This window comes from Ranitomeya imitator, chromosome 3, assembly GCF_032444005.1.
Source record: "Ranitomeya imitator isolate aRanImi1 chromosome 3, aRanImi1.pri, whole genome shotgun sequence".
Lineage (NCBI taxonomy): Eukaryota > Metazoa > Chordata > Amphibia > Anura > Dendrobatidae > Ranitomeya > Ranitomeya imitator.
Window position 1 is genome coordinate 437,309,030 of NC_091284.1, and position 27,460 is coordinate 437,336,489.

Here is a 27,460-nt window from a genome sequence, read left to right on the forward strand (position 1 = left end):
TGTTGGTATGTTGGCCCATTCCTCCATGCAGATCTCCTCTAGAGCAGTGATGTTTTTGGCTTTTCGCTTGGCAACACGGACATTCAACTCCCTCCAAAGGTTTTCTATAGGGTTGAGATCTGGAGACTGGCTAGGCCACTCCAGGACCTTGAAATGCTTCTTACGAAGCCACTCCTTCGTTGCCCTGGCGGTGTGCTTTGGATCATTGTCATGTTGAAAGACCCAGCCACGTTTCATCTTCAATGCCCTTGCTGCTGGAAGGAGGTTTGCACTCAAAATCTCACAATACGTGGCCCCATTCATTCTTTCATGTACCCGGATCAGTCGTCCTGGCCCCTTTGCAGAGAAACAGCCCCAAAGCATGATGTTTCCACCACCATGCTTTACAGTAGGTATGGTGTTTGATGGATGCAACTCAGTATTCTTTTTCCTCCAAACACGACAAGTTGTGTTTCTACCAAACAGTTCCAGTTTGGTTTCATCAGACCAGACCATAGGACATTCTCCCAAAACTCCTCTGGATCATCCAAATGCTCTCTAGCAAACTTCAGACGGGCCCGGACATGTACTGGCTTAAGCAGTGGGACACGTCTGGCACTGCAGGATCTGAGTCCATGGTGGCGTAGTGTGTTACTTATGGTAGGCCTTGTTACACTGGTCCCAGCTCTCTGCAGTTCATTCACTAGGTCCCCCCACGTGGTTCTGGGATTTTTGCTCACCGTTCTTGTGATCATTCTGACCCCACGGGGTGGGATTTTGCGTGGAGCCCCAGATCGAGGGAGATTATCAGTGGTCTTGTATGTCTTCCATTTTCTAATTATTGCTCCCACTGTTGATTTCTTCACTCCAAGCTGGTTGGCTATTGCAGATTCAGTCTCCCCAGCCTGGTGCAGGGCTACAATTTTGTTTCTGGTGTCCTTTGACAGCTCTTTGGTCTTCACCATAGTGGAGTTTGGAGTCAGACTGTTTGAGGGTGTGCACAGGTGTCTTTTTATACTGATAAGTTTAAACAGGTGCCATTACTACAGGTAATGAGTGGAGGAAAGAGGAGACTCTTAAAGAAGAAGTTACAGGTCTGTGAGAGCCAGAAATCTTGATTGTTTGTTTCTGACCAAATACTTATTTTCCACCATAATATGCAAAAAAAATGATAAAAAAAACAGACAATGTGATTTTCTGGATTTTTTTTTCTCAGTTTGTCTCCCATAGTTGAGGTCTACCTATGATGTAAATTACAGACGCCTCTCATCTTTTTAAGTGGTGGAACTTGCACTATTGCTGACTGACTAAATACTTTTTTGCCCCACTGTATATGCAAAGCTTGCTCTGCTGCATGCTATCCAGTGGGTACGGATATTGGAAGAACTATGCAAGATGTACAAATTATGCTTATACTACACATGCCACTGTCCCTGACATCAGTTATTATTGTCATTATCATCATTATTAATAATAATAGCCTTCAGCATTTTGCATTACTCTATTACAGAGTACAGCTCCTCAAATGTAGCCCTATGACTGGTTTTGCTTTTTCAAGCCTACTCCTTCAGACTATGTTCATATGCATTTTTTGGGCAGCATTTTTTTCTGCAGCCAAAGCCTGCTCTCTTGGCAGCATTAACGCAGACTTCAAAACGCATGCTTGCGACATTATACGTATGATTTGTCTACAGTACAGGTCCAAAATATCAGTTATTTTATTTAGTGTTTTGGCACTTTCTCATTGCTTTCTATGGGTGCAAACATGCTGAAAGAATTGTCATGCTGCAGATTTTAAAAAAAATGCTGCGGTTCTCAAATTCAGTCAGCAAAAAGAAAAAATAAGCTGCGTGCATGAGATTTCAGAAATCCGATAGCATTTGCTGGTACTGCAAAACGCAGCTTTTTCTCTGCAGCAAAAATGCTGTGTGTGAACACAGCTTTACTTCTCAGTGCTAGGGAAGTGATCAGTCACTGCATCACAATGTGGCCTTCTCCAGTATACTGTAAAGACCTAAACCCAGCCTCTTACCCAAGGGTGGCTGCAGCATATCGCCCGTTTTTTCACATGTACCAATTTGCTGGATATCCGATGAGTCCACCAGCCTCCAGAAGTCATTTTTATCATCACTGCCATCCAGTCGTAAACGCAAGCGAGCTCCAGAGATTCCCACAACAGTGGCTATACAAACGGAGGTAACATTTCGAGGGTCATGAGCTTCCACTTTCATGCCAATTTTAAATTCATTACTGGGTGGGATCCTAGACTACAAAGAACAGAATATAAAATCCTGGTTCACACTGTACAAAAGATAATAGCAGCAAACCATTCCACTAAATGTCCAAAGAGGGGTCACCATTGTGGGGACTCACATCTACAGTGTACAGGCCGCCCCGTACAGTCTCTGGATCTGAATTAGACAGGTTATAGCAGCAGGGATAGTACTTAGGAGTAGGAATATATCCATTAATAGGGATGATATCAGCATGTGGTTGACTTATCAAGGTGAAATGTTGGACCATACACATCCCTTTTTTACTTTGAGATCTGAGAAACATTACACATGGTTTCTTAATCATCTGAACTGCTGATCATGACAAGGATTTAAAAAAAAAAAAAAAACTTGTGATTTGTTATGACAAGTTCAATGTTTCAACGAGAGTCTAAAAAATGAAAAGTAAAAAAAAAATTAAAAAAACATCATTATTTAAAACTTCCTATGGACACTTCATCAATATTAGACCAGGAGGGGTGGCGCAGGGAAGGAACACAACTCTTTACATCAGTTCTGCAGACACCATGTTGTAGAGCAGGCGGAGCAGAATAGAATGGTATATAATTTTGTGAGAAAAGTTTCAGTCTTACCTGTGATTTAATAATTTAATCCTCTGCCCTTTCTGGGATTTTTGGTCCAGTTCACAGTCCTATCAGCGACTGACAGCTATCTTCGCGCAAGTGGATACAGAGAAAGCCGTCAGTCACCGCAAGATCATGGTGACATGTTTCCTTTAACCCCTTCACCCGAAGCCTGTTTTCACCTTCCTGACCCGGCCAACTTTTTCAATTCTGACCAGTGTTGCTTTATGTGGTAATAACTCTGGAACGCGTCAGATCTCACTGATCCTGAGAATGTTTTCTCCTGACGTATTGTACTTCATGATAGTGGTAAAATTTGTTCAATATGACTTGCTTTTATTTGTGAAAATATTAGAAATTTTGGAAATTTGCGAAATTTTACCCAATTTTCAATTTTATTCCCTTAAACCAGAGAGATATGTCACACAAAATAGTTAATACATAACATTTCCCACATGTCTACTTTACATCAGAACAATTTTTGAAACATCATTTTTTTTTTTTATAGTAAATTAGAAGGCTTAAAAGTTGACCAGCGATTTCTCATTTTTACAACAAAACTTCAAAACTTTTTTTGAAGGGGCCTATATGACCTAAAATACCCCAAAATGACACCATTCTAAAAACTGCACCCCTCAAAGTGCTCAAAACCACATTCAAGAATGTTATTAACCTTTCAGGTGCTTGATAGGAACTGAAGAAATGTGAAAGGAAAAAATTAACATTTTTAACGGAAGGACACAGAACACTTTTTGAACGCAAATTGGCTGGAATCGAGAGTGGCAGCCATGTCACGTTTGGAGAACCCCTCATGTGCCTAAACAGTGGAAACCCAGCACGTGACCACATTTTGGAAACTAGACCCCTCAAGAAACTTATCTAGATGTGTAGTGAGCATCTTGACCCCCCAGGTGCTTCACAGAAGTTTATAATGTTGAGCCGTAAAAATTAAAAAACAAATTCTAAAAAAATGTTTTTAGTTCCAATTTTTTTATTTTCACAAGGGTAACAGGAAAAAAATGAACCCTCAAAATTGTTCTGCAGTTTCCCCTGTTACCCTTGTGAAAATTAAAAAAAATTAGGGCTAAAAAAACCAAAACACTTTTTTCTGTAGAAATTTTTTTTTATTTTTAATTTTCACGGCTTAAAGCTATACATTTTCGTGAAGCACCTGGGGGTTCAAGTTGCTCACCACATATCTAGATAAATTCCTTGGGGGGCGGGGGAGGTTCCAAAATGAGCCACTTGTGGGGGGTTTCCACTGTTTAGGCACATCAGGGGCTCTCCAAATGTGGCATGGCGTCCTCTCTCGATTCCAGCCAATTTTTGTGTTCAAAAGTCAAGTGATGATCCTTCCCTTCCGAGCCCTGCTGTGTATCTACCTACTCAGGACAAAGTGCACTACAATTTTTGGGGTCCACTTTTTCCTGAGTAGGCGGATACCCCCATATGTGGTGGAAAACTGCTGTTTGGGCCACAAAGTGGCTCATTTTGGAAACTCGCCTTCCCCCCCCCCCATTAAGGAATTTGTCTAAATATGTGGTGAGCAACTTGGATCCCCAGGTGCTTCATGGAAATTTATAACTTTATGCCGTGAAAATTAAAAATAATTTTTTCTGCAGAAAAAGTTTTTTTAGTCCCAAATTTTTTTTATTTTCACAAGGGTAACAGGGGAACCTGCACAACAATTTTTGGGGTTCATTTTCTCCTAAGTAGATGGATACCCCATATGTGGTGGAAAACTACTGTTTGGGCGCACGGCAGAGCTCGGAAGAGAAGGAGTGACTGTTTGGAGCGCAGACTTTGATGGAATGGTCTGCGCACGCTATGTCGTGTTTGGAGATCCCCTGATGTGCCTAAACAATGGAAATTCCCACAAGTGACCCCATTTTGGAAACTAGACCCCTCAAGGAATTTATCTAGAGCATAGTTATAAGAATGATAATTATATTTATGCTTTTGGTTTTACTGGCATATGAATTTGATGTTGTGGTATGTGTAAGTTGTGAGGAGTATATCAGATTATAAAAGTGTCTTGTGTCAAGAGAGTAAAAACAAATGTTATTAATTTATAGACGTGTGGTAAGCTTTGAAGCAATCCTTAATGCAAAGGCCAGTAAATTGTGTCTTTCCGATTACTATCCTGGAGCATACTCGGCACTTTTTTAATGTTCTTCCCTTCTTTGCTATTTGGAGAACCTCTGCTGGAAAATGATGACCTGGTACGATACAGGCACCAACAGTTTCAGAAGTACTGGCGCCCTCACCTTACTGAGTGCCAAACATTAGGGCCTTGATGATTTTCTCCAGAAACTGAGAAGGACCCCATATTGCCTGAAGATCAAAACAGCACAAAAGCATTGTACAGAGCCATCTGTACAATTTGCAGGGCCAATTTTTTGCACCATAGTTTAGATTTTCGCATGGCACTGTATGGTTTGAGGACTTGACCTGATAGATCTACACCCCCCCATGCCCTTATTATCCAAGATACAATGTGGCTTTGGGTCTTCTGTTGTGATACCTCAGGCAGCGACAAGGGAGTTGTTGTCACAATGTATGGTGGTAAAGGATAAGGACATCCCACTGGTCCTAGTACTTGACCACCAGCATGTTGTCGCTGCATTGGACTCTGCGGTCACCCTTTCTCAGCAGTTGCCCTATTAGCAGCTTAGGGAGGCCCCTCTGATTTTTTCGCACGGTGCCGCATGCAACTGTACCTCTGACAGAGAGGTTATTGAAAAGTGGGATGCTGGTGTAAAAGTTATGTAGAGGTGATAACCCTTACCCAGCAGTGGGTGCAGCAATTCCAACACAATTTTCCCACTCACACCCAGGACAGGGGGCCATTCAGAGGGGTCAATCTTGGCATTCTTCCCTTCGTAGACCCTAAGGTTATGTATACACGATGCGGAGTGAGATGCAGAATTTTCCGCAGAAAATCTGCATCTCCTGGCAGAAACCGCAGGTGCGGATTTGCCGCGGTTTTGATGCGGATTTTTTGCGGTTTTTGCCCCTGCGGATGTCTATTATGGAAGGCGTCAGAAACGCTGCAGTTCTGCACAAAATAAGTAGCATGCTACTTCTTTTGTTCCGCAGCGGTTTTCATGTGGAATTTTCAGTACCATTAGCAAAGTTTTTTTTCCAATTGATTTACATTGTACTGTAAATCACCGTGCGGAACTGCGTTTCTGCGTGGAAAAATCCACTGCGGATCCACACAAATTCTGCATCGTGTGCACACAGCTTTAATCTGTGTGTGTAACCTGAGGTACTCTCGCACAGCTTGTACAGTATAATTCGGTATCTGGTCCTCTTACTGGGCAGGTATTGTCAAAATTTTCTGCTGAAGTGTTCAACTACTAACTGAATTTTATATAGATGATCAAAGTTAGGATCGTCTGGGGGAGGACACTTCGCGTTAATACCATAATGCAAACATTTTTGGATAGCTTCAAATTGTGTCCTTATCATGACCATATGGAATACCGGTGCTGTAGTGACTATCAGTACTCCAGTATCGCCGAAGCTCTGTTTTTTGACTATGCCCATATACAGCACAATGCCCCAAAATGTCAACATCTCTGCTGGATTTACAGGGGTCCATCTGGAGTATGATGACGTGGGATTTTGGGTGAAAAACTGATGGGCATACAAATTTTTCTGGGCCATCATAAGATTTATTATTTCCTCACCGAAAAAGAATTTGAAAAAGTCAATTTCAGTGATGTGAAATTGGTTTTCTGAGCTGCCAATGAAATCTGGAAAGACAGGCTGATAATTTTCCATATGGGATCGATTGCTGAAGGGGTTGCCTGGGTCCTAGGGAGCCTTGCTGGGGGTCCACTCTCACTAGATGAGGAGAAGGAGGAAGAGGAATGTGGTATCTTCCTCACTGCCTGAATCCATGCAGGAGGCAAGGAAAATGTAAGCCTCCTCTAGTGAACAGTGTCTTCTTGACGAATGGGACATTTTTTTTTTTGCTCTTCAAAACACTGGAGATATATGTAAGTGGAGTTTTTACACATGTATTGTGTGGGGCTTGTATAAAGGGTACTATTTATTGTAAAAGTAAGTAAAAAGAAAAAAGGAAATATTTAGAAGAAACACTGAGAAGAGAAAAAAATGAAAAGAAACATCAGCAGATGTTATATAAAAAAAATGTTTGTCTAAAATAAATTAGCGACATTCACTACAATGACCTTCCTATAAAGTTACCTATTGCAAAAGAAAAACAGATGTCACTAACACTACAATGCTCCCTTAATGCCCCAGCTAAAAAATTGCCCGGTTATAATTTTTTTTTTATTAAAAGAAACACGCTTCCTCCATACCTATAAAGCTACTCTGCACTAACTACTAATATTTTTTTTTATAAACAAAATCGGATGTCAATAACATTTATGTTCACTAGCTACCTCCCTAACTATAAAGCTACTTTATAATAACCATTATTTTTTTGGTAAAAAAAAAAAATTTGACGTCACAATGCGACGTCCTCTACTCCAACTAGCCAAAAAAAGAAGTCCATTGCCACTGATAAGAGTGCTGCGGACATGAGAAAAGCACATATGCAAAGCGCAGAACACCGCGCAAAAAAGAGAGCCAAAAATACAACTGGGAGTGGGAGGGATGGAGACTGGAACAGGGATTGGGGAACTGCTGCTGCTGTGATCACAGATCAGTCATAGCAGCCAGCACACCGCACAGGAGACACCAGAGGAGATCAGATTGCAGCAGGATCTCACTGGCCACCAATGAATTTCTCTCTCTCTCTCTCTCTCAAGTACACAGAGGGGGTATAGAAGCACTCTGCATGCCAACTCGAAGGTAAAGATGGTGTGCGCGCTATTTTAGATTAACCCCTTTGGCGCGGATTGGTCAGCAACTAATCAGGGAGAGGTGACATGGCAATTACCCAACCCATTGTGACCGCTGTGATCGGTGCGGTCTCAGACAGTACCAATCACAGCATGTCACATGATATAATATTTTTTTACTATATTGTAACATTGCAGTGATTGGCTGGTCAGAATTGATCAGCCAATCACAACGTTCGCTGACGCGGGGGGGGGGGGGGGCGCTGTTATGAAAGGTAATTCAGTACCACAATGGACATAGAGGTCAGCGCACATACAGTGACCTGGCAATAACCCAAAAAACAAGAACGAGCTCTGAGACGTGGGAACTCTGTTGACCGCAATCCCTAATCCTCTCCAACAACACTAAAGGCAGCCGTGGATTGCGCCTAATGCTCCCTATGCAACTCGGCACGGCCTGAGAAACTAGCTAGCCTGAAGATAGAAAATAAGCCTACCTTGCCTCAGAGAAATACCCCAAAGGAAAAGGCAGCCCCCACATATAATGACTGTGAGTGAAGATGAAAAAACAAACGTAGAGATGAAATAGATTTAGCAAAGTGAGGCCCAACTTTCTGAACAGAGCGAGGATAGGAAAGGTAACTTTGCGGTCAACACAAAACCCTACAAAAACCACGCAAAGGGGGCAAAAAGACCCTCCGTACCGAACTAACGGCACGGAGGTACACCCTCTGTGTCCCAGAGCTACCAGCAAGCAGGAAAAAACAAATAGACAAGCTGGACAGAAAAAACAGCAAACAAAATAGCAAAAGTGGAACTTAGCTATGCAGAGCAGCAGGCCACAGGAACGATCCAGGAGGAAACAGGTCCAATACTAGAACATTGACTGGAGGCCAGGATCAAAGCACTAGGTGGAGTTAAATAGAGCAGCACCTAACGACTTCCCCACATCACCTGAGGAAGGAAACTCAGAAGCCGCAGTGCCACTTTCCTCCACCAACGGAAGCTCACAGAGAGAATCAGCCGAAGTACCACTTGTGACCACAGGAGGGAGCTCTGCCACAGAATTCACAACAGTACCCCCCTCCCTTGAGGAGGGGTCACCGAACCCTCACCAGAGCTCCCAGGACGACCAGGATGAGCCATATGAAAGGCACAAACAAGATCGGGAGCATGGACATCAGAGGCAAAGACCCAGGAATTATCTTCCTGAGCATAACCCTTCCACTTAACCAGATACTGGAGTTTCCGCCTTGAAACACGAGAATCCAAAATCTTCTCCACAATATACTCCAACTCCCCCTCCACCAAAACCGGGGCAGGAGGATCAACAGATGGAACCATAGGTGCCACGTATCTCCGCAACAATGACCTATGGAATACGTTATGTATGGAAAAAGAATCTGGAAGGGTCAGACGAAAAGACACAGGATTAAGAACCTCAGAAATCCTATACGGACCAATAAAACGAGGTTTAAACTTAGGAGAGGAAACCTTCATAGGAATATGACGAGAAGATAACCAAACCAAGTCCCCAACCCGAAGTCGGGGACCCACACAGCGTCTGCGATTAGCGAAACGTTGAGCCTTCTCCTGGGACAAAGTCAAATTGTCCACTACATGAGTCCAAATCTGCTGCAACCTGTCCACCACAGTATCCACACCAGGACAGTCCGAAGACTCAACCTGCCCTGAAGAGAAACGAGGATGGAACCCAGAGTTGCAGAAAAACGGTGAAACCAAGGTAGCCGAGCTGGCCCGATTATTAAGGGCGAACTCAGCCAAAGGCAAAAAGGACACCCAGTCATCCTGATCAGCAGAAACAAAGCATCTCAGATATGTTTCCAAGGTCTGATTGGTTCGTTCGGTCTGGCCATTAGTCTGAGGATGGAAAGCCGAGGAAAAAGACAAGTCAATGCCCATCCTACCACAAAAGGCTCGCCAAAACCTCGAAACAAACTGGGAACCTCTGTCAGAAACGATATTCTCTGGAATGCCATGTAAACGAACCACATGCTGGAAAAACAATGGCACCAAATCAGAGGAGGAAGGCAATTTAGACAAGGGTACCAAATGGACCATCTTAGAGAAGCGATCACAGACCACCCAAATAACTGACATCTTTTGAGAGACGGGAAGATCTGAAATAAAATCCATAGAGATATGTGTCCAAGGCCTCTTCGGGACCGGCAAGGGCAAAAGCAACCCACTGGCACGAGAACAGCAGGGCTTAGCCCGAGCACAAATCCCACAGGACTGCACAAAAGTACGCACATCCCGCGACAGAGATGGCCACCAAAAGGATCTAGCCACTAACTCTCTGGTACCAAAGATTCCAGGATGACCAGCCAACACCGAACAATGAACCTCAAAGATGACTTTATTCGTCCACCTATCAGGGACAAACAGTTTCTCCGCTGGGCAACGATCAGGTTTATTAGCCTGAAATTTCTGCAGCACCCGCCGCAAATCAGGGGAGATGGCAGACACAATTACTCCCTCTTTGAGGATACCCGCCGGCTCAGATACACCCGGAGAGTCGGGCACAAAACTCCTAGACAGAGCATCCGCCTTCACATTTTTAGAGCCCGGAAGGTATGAAATCACAAAGTCAAAACGGGCAAAAAACAACGACCAACGAGCTTGTCTAGGATTCAACCGCTTGGCGGACTCGAGATAAGTCAAGTTCTTATGATCAGTCAAGACCACCACGCGATGCTTAGCTCCTTCAAGCCAATGACGCCACTCCTCGAATGCCCACTTCACGGCCAGCAACTCACGATTGCCCACATCATAATTTCGCTCAGCAGGCGAAAACTTCCTGGAAAAGAAGGCGCATAGTTTCATCACCGAGCAATCAGAACTTCTCTGCGACAAAACAGCCCCTGCTCCAATCTCAGAAGCATCAACCTCGACCTGGAACGGAAGCGAAACATCTGGTTGACACAACACAGGGGCAGAAGAAAAACGACGCTTCAACTCTTGAAAAGCTTCCACAGCAGCAGAAGACCAATTGACCACATCAGCACCTTTCTTGGTCAAATCGGTCAATGGTTTAGCAATACTAGAAAAATTGCAGATGAAGCGACGATAAAAATTAGCAAAGCCCAGGAACTTTTGCAGACTTTTCAGAGATGTCGGCTGAGTCCAATTATGGATGGCTTGGACCTTAACAGGGTCCATCTCGATAGTAGAAGGGGAAAAGATGAACCCCAAAAATGAAACCTTCTGAACACCAAGGAGACACTTTGATCCCTTCACAAACAAAGAATTAGCATGCAGGACCTGAAACACCGTTCTGACCTGCTTCACATGAGACTCCCAATCATCCGAGAAGATCAAAATGTCATCTAAGTACACAATCAGGAATTTATCCAGGTACTCTCGGAAGATGTCATGCATAAAGGACTGAAACACTGATGGAGCATTGGCAAGTCCGAATGGCATTACTAGATACTCAAAATGGCCCTCGGGCGTATTAAATGCAGTTTTCCACTCATCGCCTCGCTTAATACGCACAAGATTATACGCACCACGAAGATCTATCTTGGTGAACCAACTAGCCCCCTTAATCCGAGCAAACAAATCAGATAACAATGGCAAGGGGTACTGAAATTTAACCGTGATCTTATTTAGAAGGCGGTAATCTATACAACGTCTCAGTGAACCATCCTTCTTGGCTACAAAAAAGAACCCTGCTCCTAATGGCGACGATGACGGGTGAATATGCCCCTTCTCCAAAGACTCCTTCACATAACTCCGCATAGCGGCGTGCTCAGGCACAGATAAATTAAACAGTCGACCTTTTGGGAATTTACTACCAGGAATCAAATCGATAGCACAATCACAATCCCTATGCGGAGGTAGGGTATCGGACTTGGGCTCATCAAATAAATCCCGGTAATCAGACAAGAACTCAGTTACCTCAGAAGGGGTGGATGACGAAATAGTCAGAAATGGGACATCACCATGTACCCCCTGACAACCCCAGCTGGACACAGACATGGATTTCCAATCTAATACTGGATTATGGACTTGTAGCCATGGCAACCCCAACACGACAACATCATGCAGATTATGCAACACCAGAAAGCGAATAACCTCCTGATGTGCAGGAGCCATGCACATGGTCAGCTGGGTCCAGTACTGAGGCTTATTCTTGGCCAAAGGCGTAGCATCAATTCCTCTCAATGGAATAGGATACTGCAAGGGCTCCAAGAAAAACCCACAACGCCTAGCATACTCCAAGTCCATCAAATTCAGAGCAGCGCCTGAGTCCACAAATGCCATGACAGAATAGGATGACAAAGAGCAGATCAAGGTAACGGACAGAAGAAATTTTGACTGTACCGTACCAATGGTGGCAGACCTAGCGAACCGCTTAGTGCGCTTAGGACAATCAGAAATAGCATGAGTGGAATCACCACAGTAGAAACACAGCCCATTCAGACGTCTGTGTTCTTGCCGTTCAACTCTGGTCAAAGTCCTATCGCACTGCATAGGCTCAGGTTTAAGCTCAGGTAATACCGCCAAATGGTGCACAGATTTACGCTCGCGCAAGCGTCGACCGATCTGAATGGCCAAAGACATAGACTCATTCATACCAGCAGGCATAGGAAATCCCACCATGACATCCTTAAGGGCTTCAGAGACCTTTTCTGAAAATAGCTGCGAGCGCACCTTCATTCCACTGAGTAAGTACGGACCACTTTCTAAATTTCTGACAATATACCTCTATTTCATCCTGACCCTGACACAGAGCCAGCAAATTCTTCTCTGCCTGATCCACAGAATTAGGCTCATCGTACAGCAATCCGAGCGCCAGGAAAAACGCATCGATATTACTTAATGCAGGATCTCCTGACGCAAGAGAAAATGCCCAGTCCTGAGGGTCGCCACGCAAAAAAGAAATAACGATCCTAACTTGTTGAACTGGGTCACCAGAGGAGCGAGGTTTCAAAGCCAGAAATAGTTTACAATTATTTTTGAAACTCAGAAATTTAGTTCTATCTCCAAAAAACAAATCAGGAATAGGAATTCTCGGTTCTAACATAGAATTCTGAACCACAAAGTCTTGAATACTTTGTACTCTTGCCGTGAGCTGATCCACACATGAAGACAGACCTTTAATGTCCATTGCTACACCTGTGTCCTGAACCACCCAAATGTCTAGGGGAAAAAAAAGGCAAAACACAGTGCAGGAAAAAAAAAATGGTCTCAGAACTTCTTTTTTCCGTCTATTGAGAATCATTAGTACTTTTGGCCTCCAGTACTGTTATGAAAGGTAATTCAGTACCACAATGGACATAGAGGTCAGCGCACATACAGTGACCTGGCAATAACCCAAAAAACAAGAACGAGCTCTGAGACGTGGGAACTCTGTTGACCGCAATCCCTAATCCTCTCCAACAACACTAAAGGCAGCCGTGGATTGCGCCTAACGCTCCCTATGCAACTCGGCACGGCCTGAGAAACTAGCTAGCCTGAAGATAGAAAATAAGCCTACCTTGCCTCAGAGAAATACCCCAAAGGAAAAGGCAGCCCCCACATATAATGACTGTGAGTTAAGATGAAAAAACAAACGTAGAGATGCAGCTTTATATCATAACCCTTATGTAACGTATATACTCGAGTATAAGCCGACCTGAGTATAAGCCGAGACCCCTAATTTTGCCACAAATACTAGGAAAACTTAATGACTCGAGTATAAGCCTAGGGTGGGAAATGCAGCAGCTACTGGTAAATTTCAAAAATAAAAATAGGTACCAATAAAAATAAAATTAACCCCTTTTTGCCAAAGATGGAATAGTACGTCCAGCGCGATCAGCCGCGCTCACGGGGAGAGCGCGGCTGGGTGTCAGCTGACATCCGGCACTATGTGCCAGGAGTGGTCACAGACCGCCACCGGCACATTAACCCCCGGCCCACTGCGATCAAACATGATCGCGGTGTTTCGGCGGTATAGGGAAGCATCGTGCAAGGAGGGGGCTCGCTGCGTGCTTCCCTGAGACCCTCGGAGCAACGCGATATCATCCTACCTTCCTCCCTGCAGCAGGCTGCATCCGGGTCCTGCAGGGAGGTGGCTTACAAGTGCCTGCTCAGAGCTGGCACCTGTAAGCCTGGAGCTGTGCGCGTCAGATCGCTGATCTGACACAGTGCACAGCAAAGTGTCAGATCAGCGATCTGTCACTTTACTGTGATGTCCCCCCTGGGGCAAAGTAAAAAAAAAAATTACATGTGTAAACAAAAAAATAATAATTACCGTAATAATTTAAAAAAAAAATATTGTTCCAATAAATACATTCCTTTATCTAAATTTAAAAAAAAACAATAAAAGTACACATATTTAGTATCGCCGCGTCCGTAACGACCCGACCTATAAAACTGTCCCACTAGTTAACCCCTTCAGTGAACACCGTAAAAAAAAAAAAAAACAAGGCAAACAACAACGCTTTATTATCATACCGCAGAACAAAAAGAGGAATAACACGCGATCAAAAAGACGGAAATAAATAAACATGGTACCGCTGAAAACGTCATCTTGTCACGCAAAAAATGAGCCGCCATACAGCATCATCAGCAAAAAAATAAAAAAGTTATAGTCCTCAGAATAAAGCAATGCAAAAATAATTATTTTTTTCTATAAAATAGTTTTTATCGTATTAAAGCGCCAAAACATAAAAAATTGATATAAATGAGGTATCACTGTAATCGTACTGACTCGAAGAATAAAACTGCTTTATCCAGTTTACCAAACGCGGAACGGTATAAACACTGGTTTATGGTCATTCTGCCTCACAAAAATTGGAATAAGAAGCAATCAAAAAATGTCACGTGCGCGAAAATGTTACCAATAAAAATGTCAACTTGTCCCACCAAAAACAAGACCTCACATGACTCTGTGGACCAAAATATGGAAAAATTATAGCTCTCAAAATGTGGTAACGCAAAAAATATTTTTTTGCAATAAAAAGCGTCTTTTAGTGTATGACAGCTGTCAATCATAAAAATCCGCTAGAAAACCTGCTATAAATAGTAAATCAAACCCCCCTTCATCACCCCCTTAGTTAGGGAAAAATTAAAAAAATGTATTTATTTCCATTTTCCCGTTGGTGCTAGGGTTGGGGCTAAAGATAGGGTTGGGGCTAAAGTTAGGGTTTGGATTACATTTACGGTTGGGAATAGGGTTGGGATTAGGGTTGTGTCTGGGTTAGAGGTGTGGTTAGGGTTACCGTTGAGATTAGGGTTAGGGGTGTGTTTGGATTAGGGTTTCAGTTATAATTGGGGGTTTCCACTGATTAGGCACATCAGGGGCTCTCCAAACACGACATGGCATCAGATCTCAATTCCAGCCAATTCTGTGTTGAAAAAGTAAAACAGTGCTTCTTCCCTTCCGAGCTCTCCCATGCGCCCAAGCTGGGGTTTACCCCAACATATGGGGTATCAGCGTACTCAGGACAAATTGGACAACAACTTTTGGGGTCCAATTTCTCCTGTTACCCTTGGGAAAATACAAAACTGGGTAAAAAATAATTTTTGTGGGAAAAAAAAGATTTTTTATTTTCACGGCTCTGCGTTATAAACTGTTGTGAAACACTTGGAGGTTCAAAGTTCTCACAACACATCTAGGTAAGTTCCATGGGGGGCCTAGTTTCCAATATGCGGTCACTTGTGGGGGGGTTTCTACTGTTAGTTACATCAGGGGCTCTGCAAATGCAACGTGACGCCTGCAGACCAATCCATCCAAGTCTGCATTCCAAATGGTGCTCCTTCCCTTCCGAGCTCTGCCATGCGCCCAAACTGTGGTTCCCCCCTACATATTGGGTATCAGCGTACTCAGGACAAATTGGACAACAACTTTTGGGGTCAAATTTCTCCTGCTACCCTTGGGAAAATACAAAACTGGGGGCTAAAAAATAATTTTTGTGGGAATAAAAAATAATTTTTATTTTCACGGCTCTGCGTTATAAACACATCTAGCCGAGTTCATTAGGGGGTCTACTTTCCAAAATGGTGTCACTTGTGGGGTGTTTTCAATGTTTAGGCACATCAGGGGCTCTCCAAACGCAACATGGCGTCCCATCTCAATTCCAGTCAATTTTGCATTGCAAAGTCAAATGGCGCTCCTTCTCTTCCAAGCTCTGCCAAGCGCCCAAACAGTGGTTTACCCCCACATATGGGGTATCAGCGTACTCAGGACAATTTGTACAACAACTTTTGGTGTCCATTTTCTCCTATTATCCTTAGTAAAATAAAACAAATTGGAGCTGAAGTAAATTGTGTGTGAAAAAAGTTAAATGTTCATTTTTATTTAAACATTCCAAAAATTCCTGCGAAACACCTGAAGGATTAATAAACTTCTTGAATGTGGTTTTGAGCACCTTGAGGGGTGCAGTTTTTAGAATGGTGTCACACTTGGGTATTTTCTATCATACAGACCCCTCAAAATGACTTCAAATGAGATGTGGTCCCTAAAAAAAATGGTGTTGTAAAAATGAGAAATTGCTGGTCAACTTTTAACCCTTATAACTCCCTAACAAAAAAAAATTTGGTTCCTAAATTGTGCTGATTTAAAGTAGACATGTGGGAAATGTTACTTATTAAGTATTTTGTGTGACATCTCTGTGATTTAATTGCATAAAAATTCAAAGTTGGAAAATTGCAAAATTTTCAAAATTTTCGCCAAATTTCAATTTTTTTCACAAATAAACGCAGGTAATATGAAATAAATTTTACCACTATCATGAAGTACAATAGGTCACGAGAAAATGTCAGAATCACCGGGATCAGTTGAAGCGTTCCAGAGTTATAACCTCATAAAAGGACAGTGGTCAGAATTGTAAAAATTGGCCCGGTCAATAACGTGCAAACCACCCTTGGGGGTAAAGGGGTTAATTGAGATATCAGTAGGTTAAGTGTTTTTGATTATCCATATTGAATCAGGAGCCCCATATAATGCTCCACAAAGTTCATGATGGGCCCCATAAGATGCTCCATACAAAATACGCCCCATATAATGCTCCATAAAGTTCATGATGGGCCACATAAGATGCTCCATACAAAATATGCCCCGTATAATGCTCCATAAAGTTTATGATGGGCCCCATAAGATACTCCATAATAAAATATGCCCCATATAATTCTCCATAAAGTTCATGATGGGCCCCATAAGATACTCCATAATAAAATATGCTCCATAAAGTTTATGATGGGCCCCATAAGATGCTTCATACAAAAATATACCCCACATAATGCTGCACAAAGGTTGATTATAGCCCCATAAGATGCTTCATAGAAAATGTGCCCCATATAATGCTGCATAAAGGTTGATTATGCCCCCACTAGATGGTGGCCCGATTCTAACGCATCGGGTATTCTAGAATATGCATGTCCACATAGTATATTGCCCAGCCACGTAGTATATTGCCGAGCCACGTAGTATATTGCCCAGTGACGTAGTATATTGCCCAGCCACGTAGTACTGTATATTGCCTAGCTACCTAGTATATTGCCCAGCGACGTAGTATATTGCCCAGCCACATAGTATATTGCCCAGCCACATAGTATATTGCCCAGCCACGTAGCATATTGCCCAGCCACGTAGCATATTGCCCAGCCACGTAGTATATTGCCCAGCCACGTAGTATATTGCCCAGCCAAGTAGAATATTGCCCAGCCAAGTAGAATATTGCCCAGCCACGTAGTATATTGCCCAGTTACATAGTATATTGCACAGCCACATAGTATATTGCACAGCCACATAGTATACAGCACAGAGCCACGTAGTATATTGCCCTGTTACGTAGTATATTGCCCAGTTACATAGTATATTGCACAGCGACGTAGTATACAGCACAGACACGTAGTATACTGCCCAGTCACGTAGTATATTGGCCAGTCACGTAGTATATTGCCCAGCTACGTAGTATATTGCCCAGCTACGTAGTATATTGCCCAGCTACATAGTATATTGCCCAGCTACGTAGTATATTGCCCAGCCACGTAGTATATTGCCCAGCCACGTAGTATATTGCCCAGCCACGTAGTATATTGCCCAGCCACGTAGTATATTGCCCAGCCACGTAGTATATTGCCCAGCCACGTAGTATATTGCCCAGCCACGTAGTATATTGCCCAGCCACGTAGTATATTGCCCAGCCACGTAGTATATTGCCCAGCCACGTAGTATATTGCCCAGCCACGTAGTATATTGCCCAGCCACGTAGTATATTGCCCAGTTACGTAGTATATTGCCCAGCCACATAGTATATCGCACAGCCACATAGTATACAGCACAGAGCCACATAGTATACAGCACAGACACGTAGTATACTGCCCAGTCACGTAGTATATTGGCCAGTCATGTAGTATATTGCCCAGGTACGTAGTATATTGCCCAGCCACGTATGTAACAGGTTAAAAAATTAAAAATAAACATATACTCACCTTCCGAGGGCCCCTTGTAGTCCTGTCGCATGTGTGCGGTGCACGCGGCAGCTTCCGGTCCCAGGGTTGGTATGAGCGCAGGACCTGTGATGACGTCGCGGTCACATGGCAGGTCCTTCTCGCATAGCATCCTTAGCACCGGAACCTGCCACTTGCACTGCCGAGGACAGCGCCACGTCGGAGGGTGAGAATAAAGTTTTTTTTATTATTATTATTATTATTTGTAACATTAGATCTTTTTACTATTGATGCTGCGTATGCAGCATCAATAGTAAAAAATTGGTCACACAGGGTTAATAGATGCGTAACCGGAGTGCGTTACACCGCACTCCGGTAACGCTGGCATTAACCCTGTGTGAGGGATGACTGGAGGGGAGTATGGAGCGGGCACTGACTGCGGGGAGGAAAGAGCGGCCATATTGCCGCCGGACTGTGGCCGTCGCTGATTGGCAATGGTTGTGGGCGTTTTGCCACGACCAATCAGCGACTTGGATTCCGTGACAGACAGAGGCCGCGACCAATGAATATCCGTGACAGACAGACGGAAGTGACCCTTAGACAATTATATAGTAGATCAGATGCTCAATAGAATATTATGCCCCATACAATGCTGGATAAAGGTTGATTATGGCCCCCAAGATGCTCCATAGAAACATTTGCCCCATATGCTGCTGCGATTAAAAAAAAAATGACATACTCACCTCTTGTCCTGAGCAGGCGGGGATACCGGCACTTGTGATTTTCACCTGTCCCCGTTCCAGCGCCGCTCTGTCTTCTGTCTCTCTGCAGTGACTGTTCAGGCAGAGGGCGACGCGCACATTAAACACATCATCGCGCCCTCTGACCTGAACGTCACAGCCAGAGAACGCGGAAAACACAGCGGCACACGGCGGTGAAACGGGGACGGGTGAATATCGCAATGCTCACCCTCCGCAGTCATAATCATCTGCTCCCCCGATGCGATGGTCTCTGACGCCGGCAGCTTCTTCCTCTGTTCAGCGGTCACTGGTACCGCTCATTAAAGTAAAGAATATGCGCTCCACCCCTATGGGAATGGAGTCGCGTCCATATTCATTACTTTAATGAGCGGTACCACGTGACCGGTGAACACGGAAAGAGCTGCGGGCAAAGGAGAAGCAGGGACATGCAAAGACCGCACCAGGAGCGGGTGAGTATGATGTGACAGCCACCGCTCCCCCTCCCCTGCCAACCCCCTGGGACAAAGACTAGAGTATAAGCCGAGAGGGGCACTTTCAGCCTAAAAAAGGGGCTGAAAATCTCGGCTTATACTCGAGTAGATACAGTATTATAATAATGGCTGGACATTATATGACAAGCATGTCTTAGCTATTGTGTCCTCCCATCTCCTTAGATTATAAGCTTGCGAGAAGGGCCCTTACTCCTTCTGTAACTGTTAAAAACTATGTGTTACTTTGGGATGTCTTGTCTGTACATGTTCTGGTTCAATTGTAAAGTGCTGCAGAATATGTTGGCGTTGCATAAATAATAATAATAATTTTAGGAGTGGTGGCAGGTTGCCTTTAAGTCACCGGGAGAATAGCGTACCTGTCTAAAGTAGTGAGAAGTAGCTGCAATCGAACCAGTAACCTTCAAGTATTCTTCCCAGTTAAACATTTCTGAAAATAGATGAGAATTTAGTGGATATAAACACGAAAGGCCACAAAAGCAATCAGTCCACATTAACAGAAAATATATTCCAGCTGTAACGACAAGTATAAAACTGGTTTTAAATTATTCTCGTCATCCACAAACAGAATAAGTGGATGTACACAGCAAGAGAGTCACTTCCAATATGTCCAATATCCTGCAACAAATATTGGCAGAAAACAGACCACTGGTGTACGAGAATAAGCAACTCAAAATCCTAGGAAACTGAATAATTTGATGGCATTTGTTTACTAAAATATGTGAGACCTTTAACCTCTAGAATCCTGATACTTAGAATGTCAGCCATTACTGCAGATTTTCGTGGTCCCTCATATTGTTACGGGGAACATGAGGGTCAAGAATGTACATTTTTAACACCTCAGATCCTTTTGTTTGTAAGGAAGAGAAGAAATCACCCAAGGAATTTTGGCCCCCATACACATTATAGTTGGCCTAACGAGACAATTTTGTGAGGATAGGTAAACCTTCTAATGTTTAGGAGGGCTTTCCAACTTGCCTCAGACAGAAGGACCGGGAGGTTATAAAGGTACCCGATTAAGGTATCTGGCAGAGACTTACTCCCATTTCACCATTTCATTCATGTATATGGCCATAGTAAGGGTAAATAGCTATCTAAGGTGTATGAGCACCAATACTTCTCTCTCCCTATGGAGAAGACATTCATGCTTGGCCAACGTGAGCAAGTTTATGGTGAAATGGGGTTGGAAGAAATGATTTCAAAATCTAAACTGGTGTAGCCAGATTTAGGCCAGTAGTAATGTATAGTTGATAGAGTTGGTGTTCACTATTGATGAGCAAGTATACTCGTTGCTCAGGTTTTACCGAGCATGCTCGGGTGGTCTGCGAGTATTTTGGCGTGCTTGGAGATTTAGCTTTCCTCTCCTCAGCTGCATGATTTGCGACTGCTAGATTGGAAATTCCCACATGTACTCAGCCTATCTAGCAGTCGCAAATCATGCAGCTGAGGAGAGGAAAACTAAATCTCCAAGCACGTCAAAATACTCGGAGATCACCTGAGCATGCTTGGGAAAACCCGATCAACGAGTATACTCGCTCATCACTAGTGTTAACGTGTCCCGCTCCATCTGTAATGAAAGTGGTCTATTTCTGCTTCACAGGAGCAGGAGTACCGCAACTTACCTGATGGCATCCACAGTTCTTCTTTCGACCAGCCAGACTGGCATGTCGTCACATGTGTCAAGCTGCTGCAATAATGCTGTACTAGGCTGGCTAATCAAAAGAAGAGCTATGGATGCTGGCAGCTAAAAGGAGGCACTCCTACTCCCATGCAGTGGCAACAGATCACTTTTGTGGATAATGGAATTGGACATGTAAATAGATTCATACTGACTATTAATTGCAATAGTTAATTTGCTGACCGGCTGAAAAAGTCTCCTCTAAAGAAGGTGTATCATACTGTACAGTGAAAACATGGCCATGCACATTAGATAAAATTAGTTTGATGGCTGAACAGCCACTAAGATTGCATGGTTAATTAAAAGTGCTTGTAATGATCAGTCTTTCTTAACATTCGTTGAAACATCATTTGTTGAAATTTTTTTCATCCAGACCAAAAATTCAGCCTAAGCCAATTTCATTTCATATGGGGTGTCATCAGTCAGCTAACACTATAAACATGGTGATCGGACTCGTACACGTTAGTTAATGTTGGTGTCGACCAAAACAAATGCTGGTGGGTAAAATTTGACAAACGGACTTATCCAAGCCTTGACACACCATCATCGGGAAAAATGATGGCCAAGCCTGAATTTATTGGCCAATACACAAGATATTTTGTCTACAATCTATATTTCCTTTAAAGCACCACTCCAGCATTAATTTATTGCAGGACTGGAGTAGGGCTACTACTGCAAGTTCCCTGCCCCTAGTATTATGCTTACCAGCCATTGTCTACACCTTCTATTAGCACCGTTCAGGTGGTCTCCAGAAGCTTGTGACCTGCCACATTGCTCCAGTGTTTGCTGGGCGATTCGAAAATCTGTAATAGCCAGAATGAGGCACTTATAGACTTAAGGTACCGTCACACTAAGCGACGCTGCAGCGATACCGACAACGATCCGGATCGCTGCAGCGTCGCTGTTTGGTCGCTGGAGAGCTGTCACACAGATAGCTCTCCAGCGACCAACGATCCCGAGGTCCCCGGTAACCAGGGTAAACATCGGGTTACTAAGCGCAGGGCCGCGCTTAGTAACCCGATGTTTACCCTGGTTACCAGCGTAAACGTAAAAAAAAAAAAAAAAACACTACATACTTACCTTCAGCTGTCTGTCCCCGGCGCTGTGCTTTCCTGCACTGACTGAGCACAGCGGCCGGAAAGCAGAGCAGTGACGTCACCGCTCTGCTTTCCGGCCGCTGTGCTTACACAGGGCAGAGAAGCAGAGCGCCAAGGGATAGACAGCGGAAGGTAAGTATGTACTGTTTTTTTTTTTTTACGTTTACGCTGGTAACCAGGGTAAACATCGGGTTTCTAAGCGCGGCCCTGCGCTTAGTAACCCGATGTTTACCCTGGTTACCAGCGAAAACATCGCTGAATCGGTGTCACACACGCCGATTCAGCGATGTCTGCGGGAGAGCCAGCGACGAAACAAAGTTCTGGACTTTCTGCAGCGACCAACGACATCACAGCAGGATTCTGATCGCTGCTGCGTGTCAAACTGAACGATATCGCTAGCCAGGACGCTGCAACGTCACGGATCGCTAGCGATATCGTTTAGTGTGACGGTACACTTACACTGAGAGCTTGTCACTGTTACCTCTGATTTCCGGTCAGTCAGAAGCTGAGGTCACAAGATGGCAGTGAGGGAACGGAACAGCTAAAGAAGGCGGCTGGTAAGTATAATTCTAGGGTCAGGGAAGTTAGATTAGTAGCACCACTGCAGCGGTGAAGTAATAAAAAAAACACAACTCTGCAGTGGTTCTTTGAAGACATTTTTCAGAAACATCTTTTGTCCTCTGGTGCAAATATATGGCCAGGTTGAACACCTATGATTGTCAATTTGTACTATAAAGTGTATGACTTAATTTGTGAAAGAATCAGTCATCAGACAATCGCTTGTTCAGCCATCAAACTACTTATATCTAATATGTATATAATAATAATCTTTATTTTTAATAATAATAATAATAATAATCTTTAATAATCTTTATTTTTATTTTTATATAGCGCTAACATATTCCGCAGCGCTTTACATTTTTTGCATACATTATCATCGCTGTCCCAGATGGAGCTCACAATCTAGAATCCCTATCAGTATGTCTTTGGAATGTGGGAGGAAACCGGAGTGCCCGGAGGAAACCCACGCAAACACGGAGAGAATATACAAACTCTTTGCAGATGTTGTCCTTGGTGGGGTTGGAACCCAAGACTCCAGCGCTGCAAGGCTGCTGTGCTAACCACTGCGCCACCGTGCCGCCCATATATGTGTTTTCATGGCTAAAATTGTCCGTTATGATCATTTGTAGTCTAATGGATATGACACCTTATTAAATCTTTCTAGTTATAGTATGTCTGGCATTTTGGTAGAATGTCATTTCTTTCACTGCTAGGCAGTTCAGAAAGGGTTCTGCTTTAAGTCCTCTTTTCATATTCCATATCTTAATTTTTCCCATATATAAAAATAACTATCCTTGGTGACAAGATTATTAATAAGCATTGCGTTCTGTAACCTCTACAACGATCGGCAGACTATAACCAAGAGTGGGTATGGGAGATACCTACCTTTTGTTCTTTTTGGTGTAGTCTTCATAGTGATTGGTGCTCTTCAAACAAAGCTGTCTGGAAAAAAGCTGTTTAATGTCTTAATGGCTCTCCGTTCTCTCACCGTGGTGGCTTTCTATAAAGAAAAGAGGACGGTGTAATTAAAACTAAACATAATCAAGTCATTACAAACACAGCTCCAGCTTACTTTAATGCATGCATCTAGTTATCTTTTCTCACATCAGGTCTATGGCTTTCAGCTAATATGTGGAAGAATTGTTATTTTATTTGCTTTAAGAAAAGCCAGAGATTTCGGGTTCCATAAACCGTGTGTATGCTGTGAAGTAAACAGCACAGACTTTGCTGACATAAATCAATGGCCTGCCTATTAGCCCTGACACTGCCTCATTTCCTGTTATCCCCCTTCTTCACACATAGGTGATAAGAGGTCTTACTCCTATCAGTACTAGACAACACGTGACTGTTGCTGGAATTGTGGGGGTAGTTTTACCTTCACAAACTAAATAAACTTCTAGGAAATGCTGTAAGTTCTCTGGTGATCACACAATGAATCATGGCAAACTGCATATGAAGCAGTGTAATGAATCGTTATTTTAATTATACGCTCCAAATGGAATATTAATTTTTTTATCATTTTTTTTTATGGAAAAAGAAGGCATTTTACAAAACACGCAAAAAGTGGAGTGCACTCAAAACCCCCACAATTAAATTTTTTGCTCAAAATGAGCCAGATCATATGAATTGGCCATCTCTGTCTCAGTGGAGAAAAAAGCGTCCAAGGCTATTTACCTCAATTCACGTCACTAAGCTTTTATATAGAAATTCACTTCCTGCCAATCTCGGTAGCATATATAAACTTCAATGAGCTTAACTGATTTCAAAAGGAAATCACAGAAGTCTAGGAGACGCTGCACTGGTGGACAGACAGAAAAGGGCCTACATGAATGAACAATATATGGGCCCTTTGCAGTCAAAGACCTCATCATTATAGAGAAAACCAGTATAAGATCCTTCATTTCTGGTATTACACACTTGAATTCTTACATAGGCTGGACCGTCTATCTCTCCCCCCTGCTAGAGAGGCAACCTTTCGATCTTTCACATATTCTGGGTTTGCTCACTGATTTACACATATTGGAAGCAGGTACAGGGATTGATAGGCCAGGTTTTAGATTTGACGTTGCCTCTGGACCCCCGATTTCTCTCCTTAACATTTTCCCACCTTCCCTAACAAAAAAAGAACTACTAGGCTCCTCTTACACATCTTGACGGCTGCCAGATGTTTGGTGGCATCCCATTCGAAGCAAACTTCTCCCCCATCTACACTTAACTTATATGCCAGAATTAATGATGTTAGAAATTTTGAATACCATGCAGCCCTGCATGACGACACGATTGATAGAATCAAATCTATCTGGTTTACTTCAACTCTTTTTGGGCCTCAATAAATACATGAACCCGATTCTCTAGACTATATAGCCACTCCCGGTCTCCCCTTTCTGATTTTCAGATATTCCCCCTTGTTAGTGTCCTGTCTTGTGTCTGTTTGGTCCTCCACTTTTGAGTATACGGATTCATGTATACGATGGTTGAACATTCTGCTGGTATATCATTCGTTATTATGCCAGGATGTGGACAACATCCTACTGGTTCACTGATTTGACAATTTAATGTTTGACACTGTTTTCTATAAGAGAATGTTGATATTCATTTAGATTGTGAGCCCTATTGGGGACAGCGATGATAATGTGCACAAACTGTAAAGCGCTGCGGAATATGTTAGCGCTATATAAAAATAAAGATTTATTTATTTATTCATTCATGTTATTAATAGCACAGGAGGTGGGTGATGAAAACTTCCATCAGCCGCTCTTGCTCTCACTGTTATTAGTGGCAGCAGGTGTAGGCTGATGGGAGTAATAGTCCCATCAGCCGTGGCCTGCTTTCATTGTTATCACTTCAATATAACTCTCATCATTCTCCCCTGCTCCCGCTGATTGCGGGCAGAGCTGGCGAGAATGATGAAAGCTGTCTTCAGCACCCGATGCCGGGGAACAGCGCTTACTGTACCTCTGCTTCTCAGGGGACATTCCAGTGTGTTATCCGTATGCACGTGTGCGGGACGTTTTGCCGCCCATGCTGACAGTAAAAAATGGACATGTTAGAATGTTTTGCACACGGACACATGGTCCATGGAAACACACGGACATGTGAACATACCCATTCACTTGAATGGGTCTACATGTGTAAGCGTCTCTGGTAAGTGTGAAAACTGTCACCACACGTACCAAACACACTGACCTCTGAAAGAGCCCTAATTCGTGGAAGCGATTGTCAATCAACATGATGCCAGTAGCCCCTCTCTTTCGACAGGAAAAAAAAAAATACTGCTCTGTTGACAGGGAGTAATAATAATAATAATCTTTATTTTTATATAGCGCTAACACATTCCGCAGGGCTTTACACACATTATCATCGCTTGTCCCCGATGGGGCTCACAATCTAAATTCCCTGTCAGTATGTCTTTGGAATGTGGGAGGAAACCGGAGTACCTTGAGGAAACCCACACAAACACGGGGAGAACATACAAACTCTTTGCAGATGTTGTCCTTGGTGGGGTTTGAACCCAGGACTCCAGTGCTGCAAGGCTGCTGTGCTAATCACTGCGCCACCGTGCTGCTGGGAGTAGCTGAATCTGTGTCAGGAGCGGTCAATGATCGGTGCCAGGTAAAACAGACAGGTAGTTGCATCTGTTATCAACCACATGCCTTTTTATAAAGTCCCTGATATCCCCTTTAGGGTATGTGCACACGTCAGGATTTCTTGCAGAAATTTTCCTGACAAAAACCAGATATTTCTGCCAGAAATCCGCATGCGTTTTTACCGCGATTTTGACGCGTTTTTGGTGCGTTTTTTCCCAAATGCATAGAATTGCGGGAAAAACGCAGAAAATCCGCAAAAATAATGAACATGCTCATTTTTTTACCGCGATGTGTTTTTTTCGCGGAAAAAAACGCATCCATGTGCACATAACATGCAGAATGCATTCTAAATGATAGAATACATAATGTATGCGTTTTTAATGAGTTTTTATAGCGTTTATACCGCGAAAAAACCTGAACGTGTGCACATAGCCTTAAACTTGGATTTCTAATCTGAAATCTGCAGTTTCTGCAACTCAAGTGACATTTTCATGTAAATAAAGTAATACTAGCCAAGAGGTTAAACCTGGAGATTTAGGATCCTAATTGAAATCTACAACAGAAAGTGACATGCTGCAGATTTAAAAAGGTAAAAGCCAATTTCCCTCTAAATTCCGCACTACTAACCTACCTGCTATCGAATGGACATCAGCACTGTAGACAATAAGATCACGTTCATACGTTCAGCATTTCACATCAGTATCTGTAAGCCAAAACCAGGAGTGGGCGAAAATGAAGAAGTGCACGTTTCTATTAGGCTATGTGCACACGTTGCGGATGTACTACGGATCCGCAGCTCTTTTTTCTGCGCAGAAACGCTGCAGATCCGCAAAGTGATTTACAGTACAATGTTAATAAATAGGAAAAAAAAAATGCTGTGCTAATGGTGCGGAACATTCCGCACGGAAAACACAGCGGATTAATGTCACTTCTTTTGTGCAGATCTGCAGCGTTTCTGCACCCATTCCATTATAGAAATCCGCAGGGGTAAAAAACATGTGAAATCCGCACTGAATCCGCAGGAAAAATGCACAAAATCTGCAAGAAAAACGCATGAAATCTGTACCTGCGTTTTCTGCCATGAGATGCAGATTTTGCATCTGCAACGTGTGCACATACCCTTATACTTTTCCTCTGATTGTTCTACTCCTGATTTTTTAATACAAATACTAATGTAAAATATTGAATGTGTGAACATGCCCTGACAGACAAAAAAGAAGTGGCAGAG

At 43.2% G+C, this 27,460-nt stretch overlaps 1 protein-coding gene across 3 annotated transcripts in view; it reads right to left on the reverse strand.

Annotated features, from left to right (window-relative positions):
- SCML2 (Scm polycomb group protein like 2) overlaps positions 1–27,460 on the reverse strand; it is a 141,457-nt gene that overhangs the window by 50,083 nt on the left and 63,914 nt on the right. For 2 of the 3 annotated variants that reach the window (XM_069757331.1, XM_069757332.1), the window contains exons 2-4: positions 23,531–23,645; positions 19,669–19,739; positions 2,012–2,246 (exon numbers count right to left, since the gene is read on the reverse strand). In XM_069757331.1, coding sequence (XP_069613432.1) covers positions 2,012–2,246; positions 19,669–19,739; positions 23,531–23,558 — 334 coding nt within the window. In that variant the 5' untranslated portion in view covers positions 23,559–23,645. The remainder of the gene's footprint in view (positions 1–2,011; positions 2,247–19,668; positions 19,740–23,530; positions 23,646–27,460) is intronic. The other variant, XM_069757333.1, reaches the window with a different exon arrangement.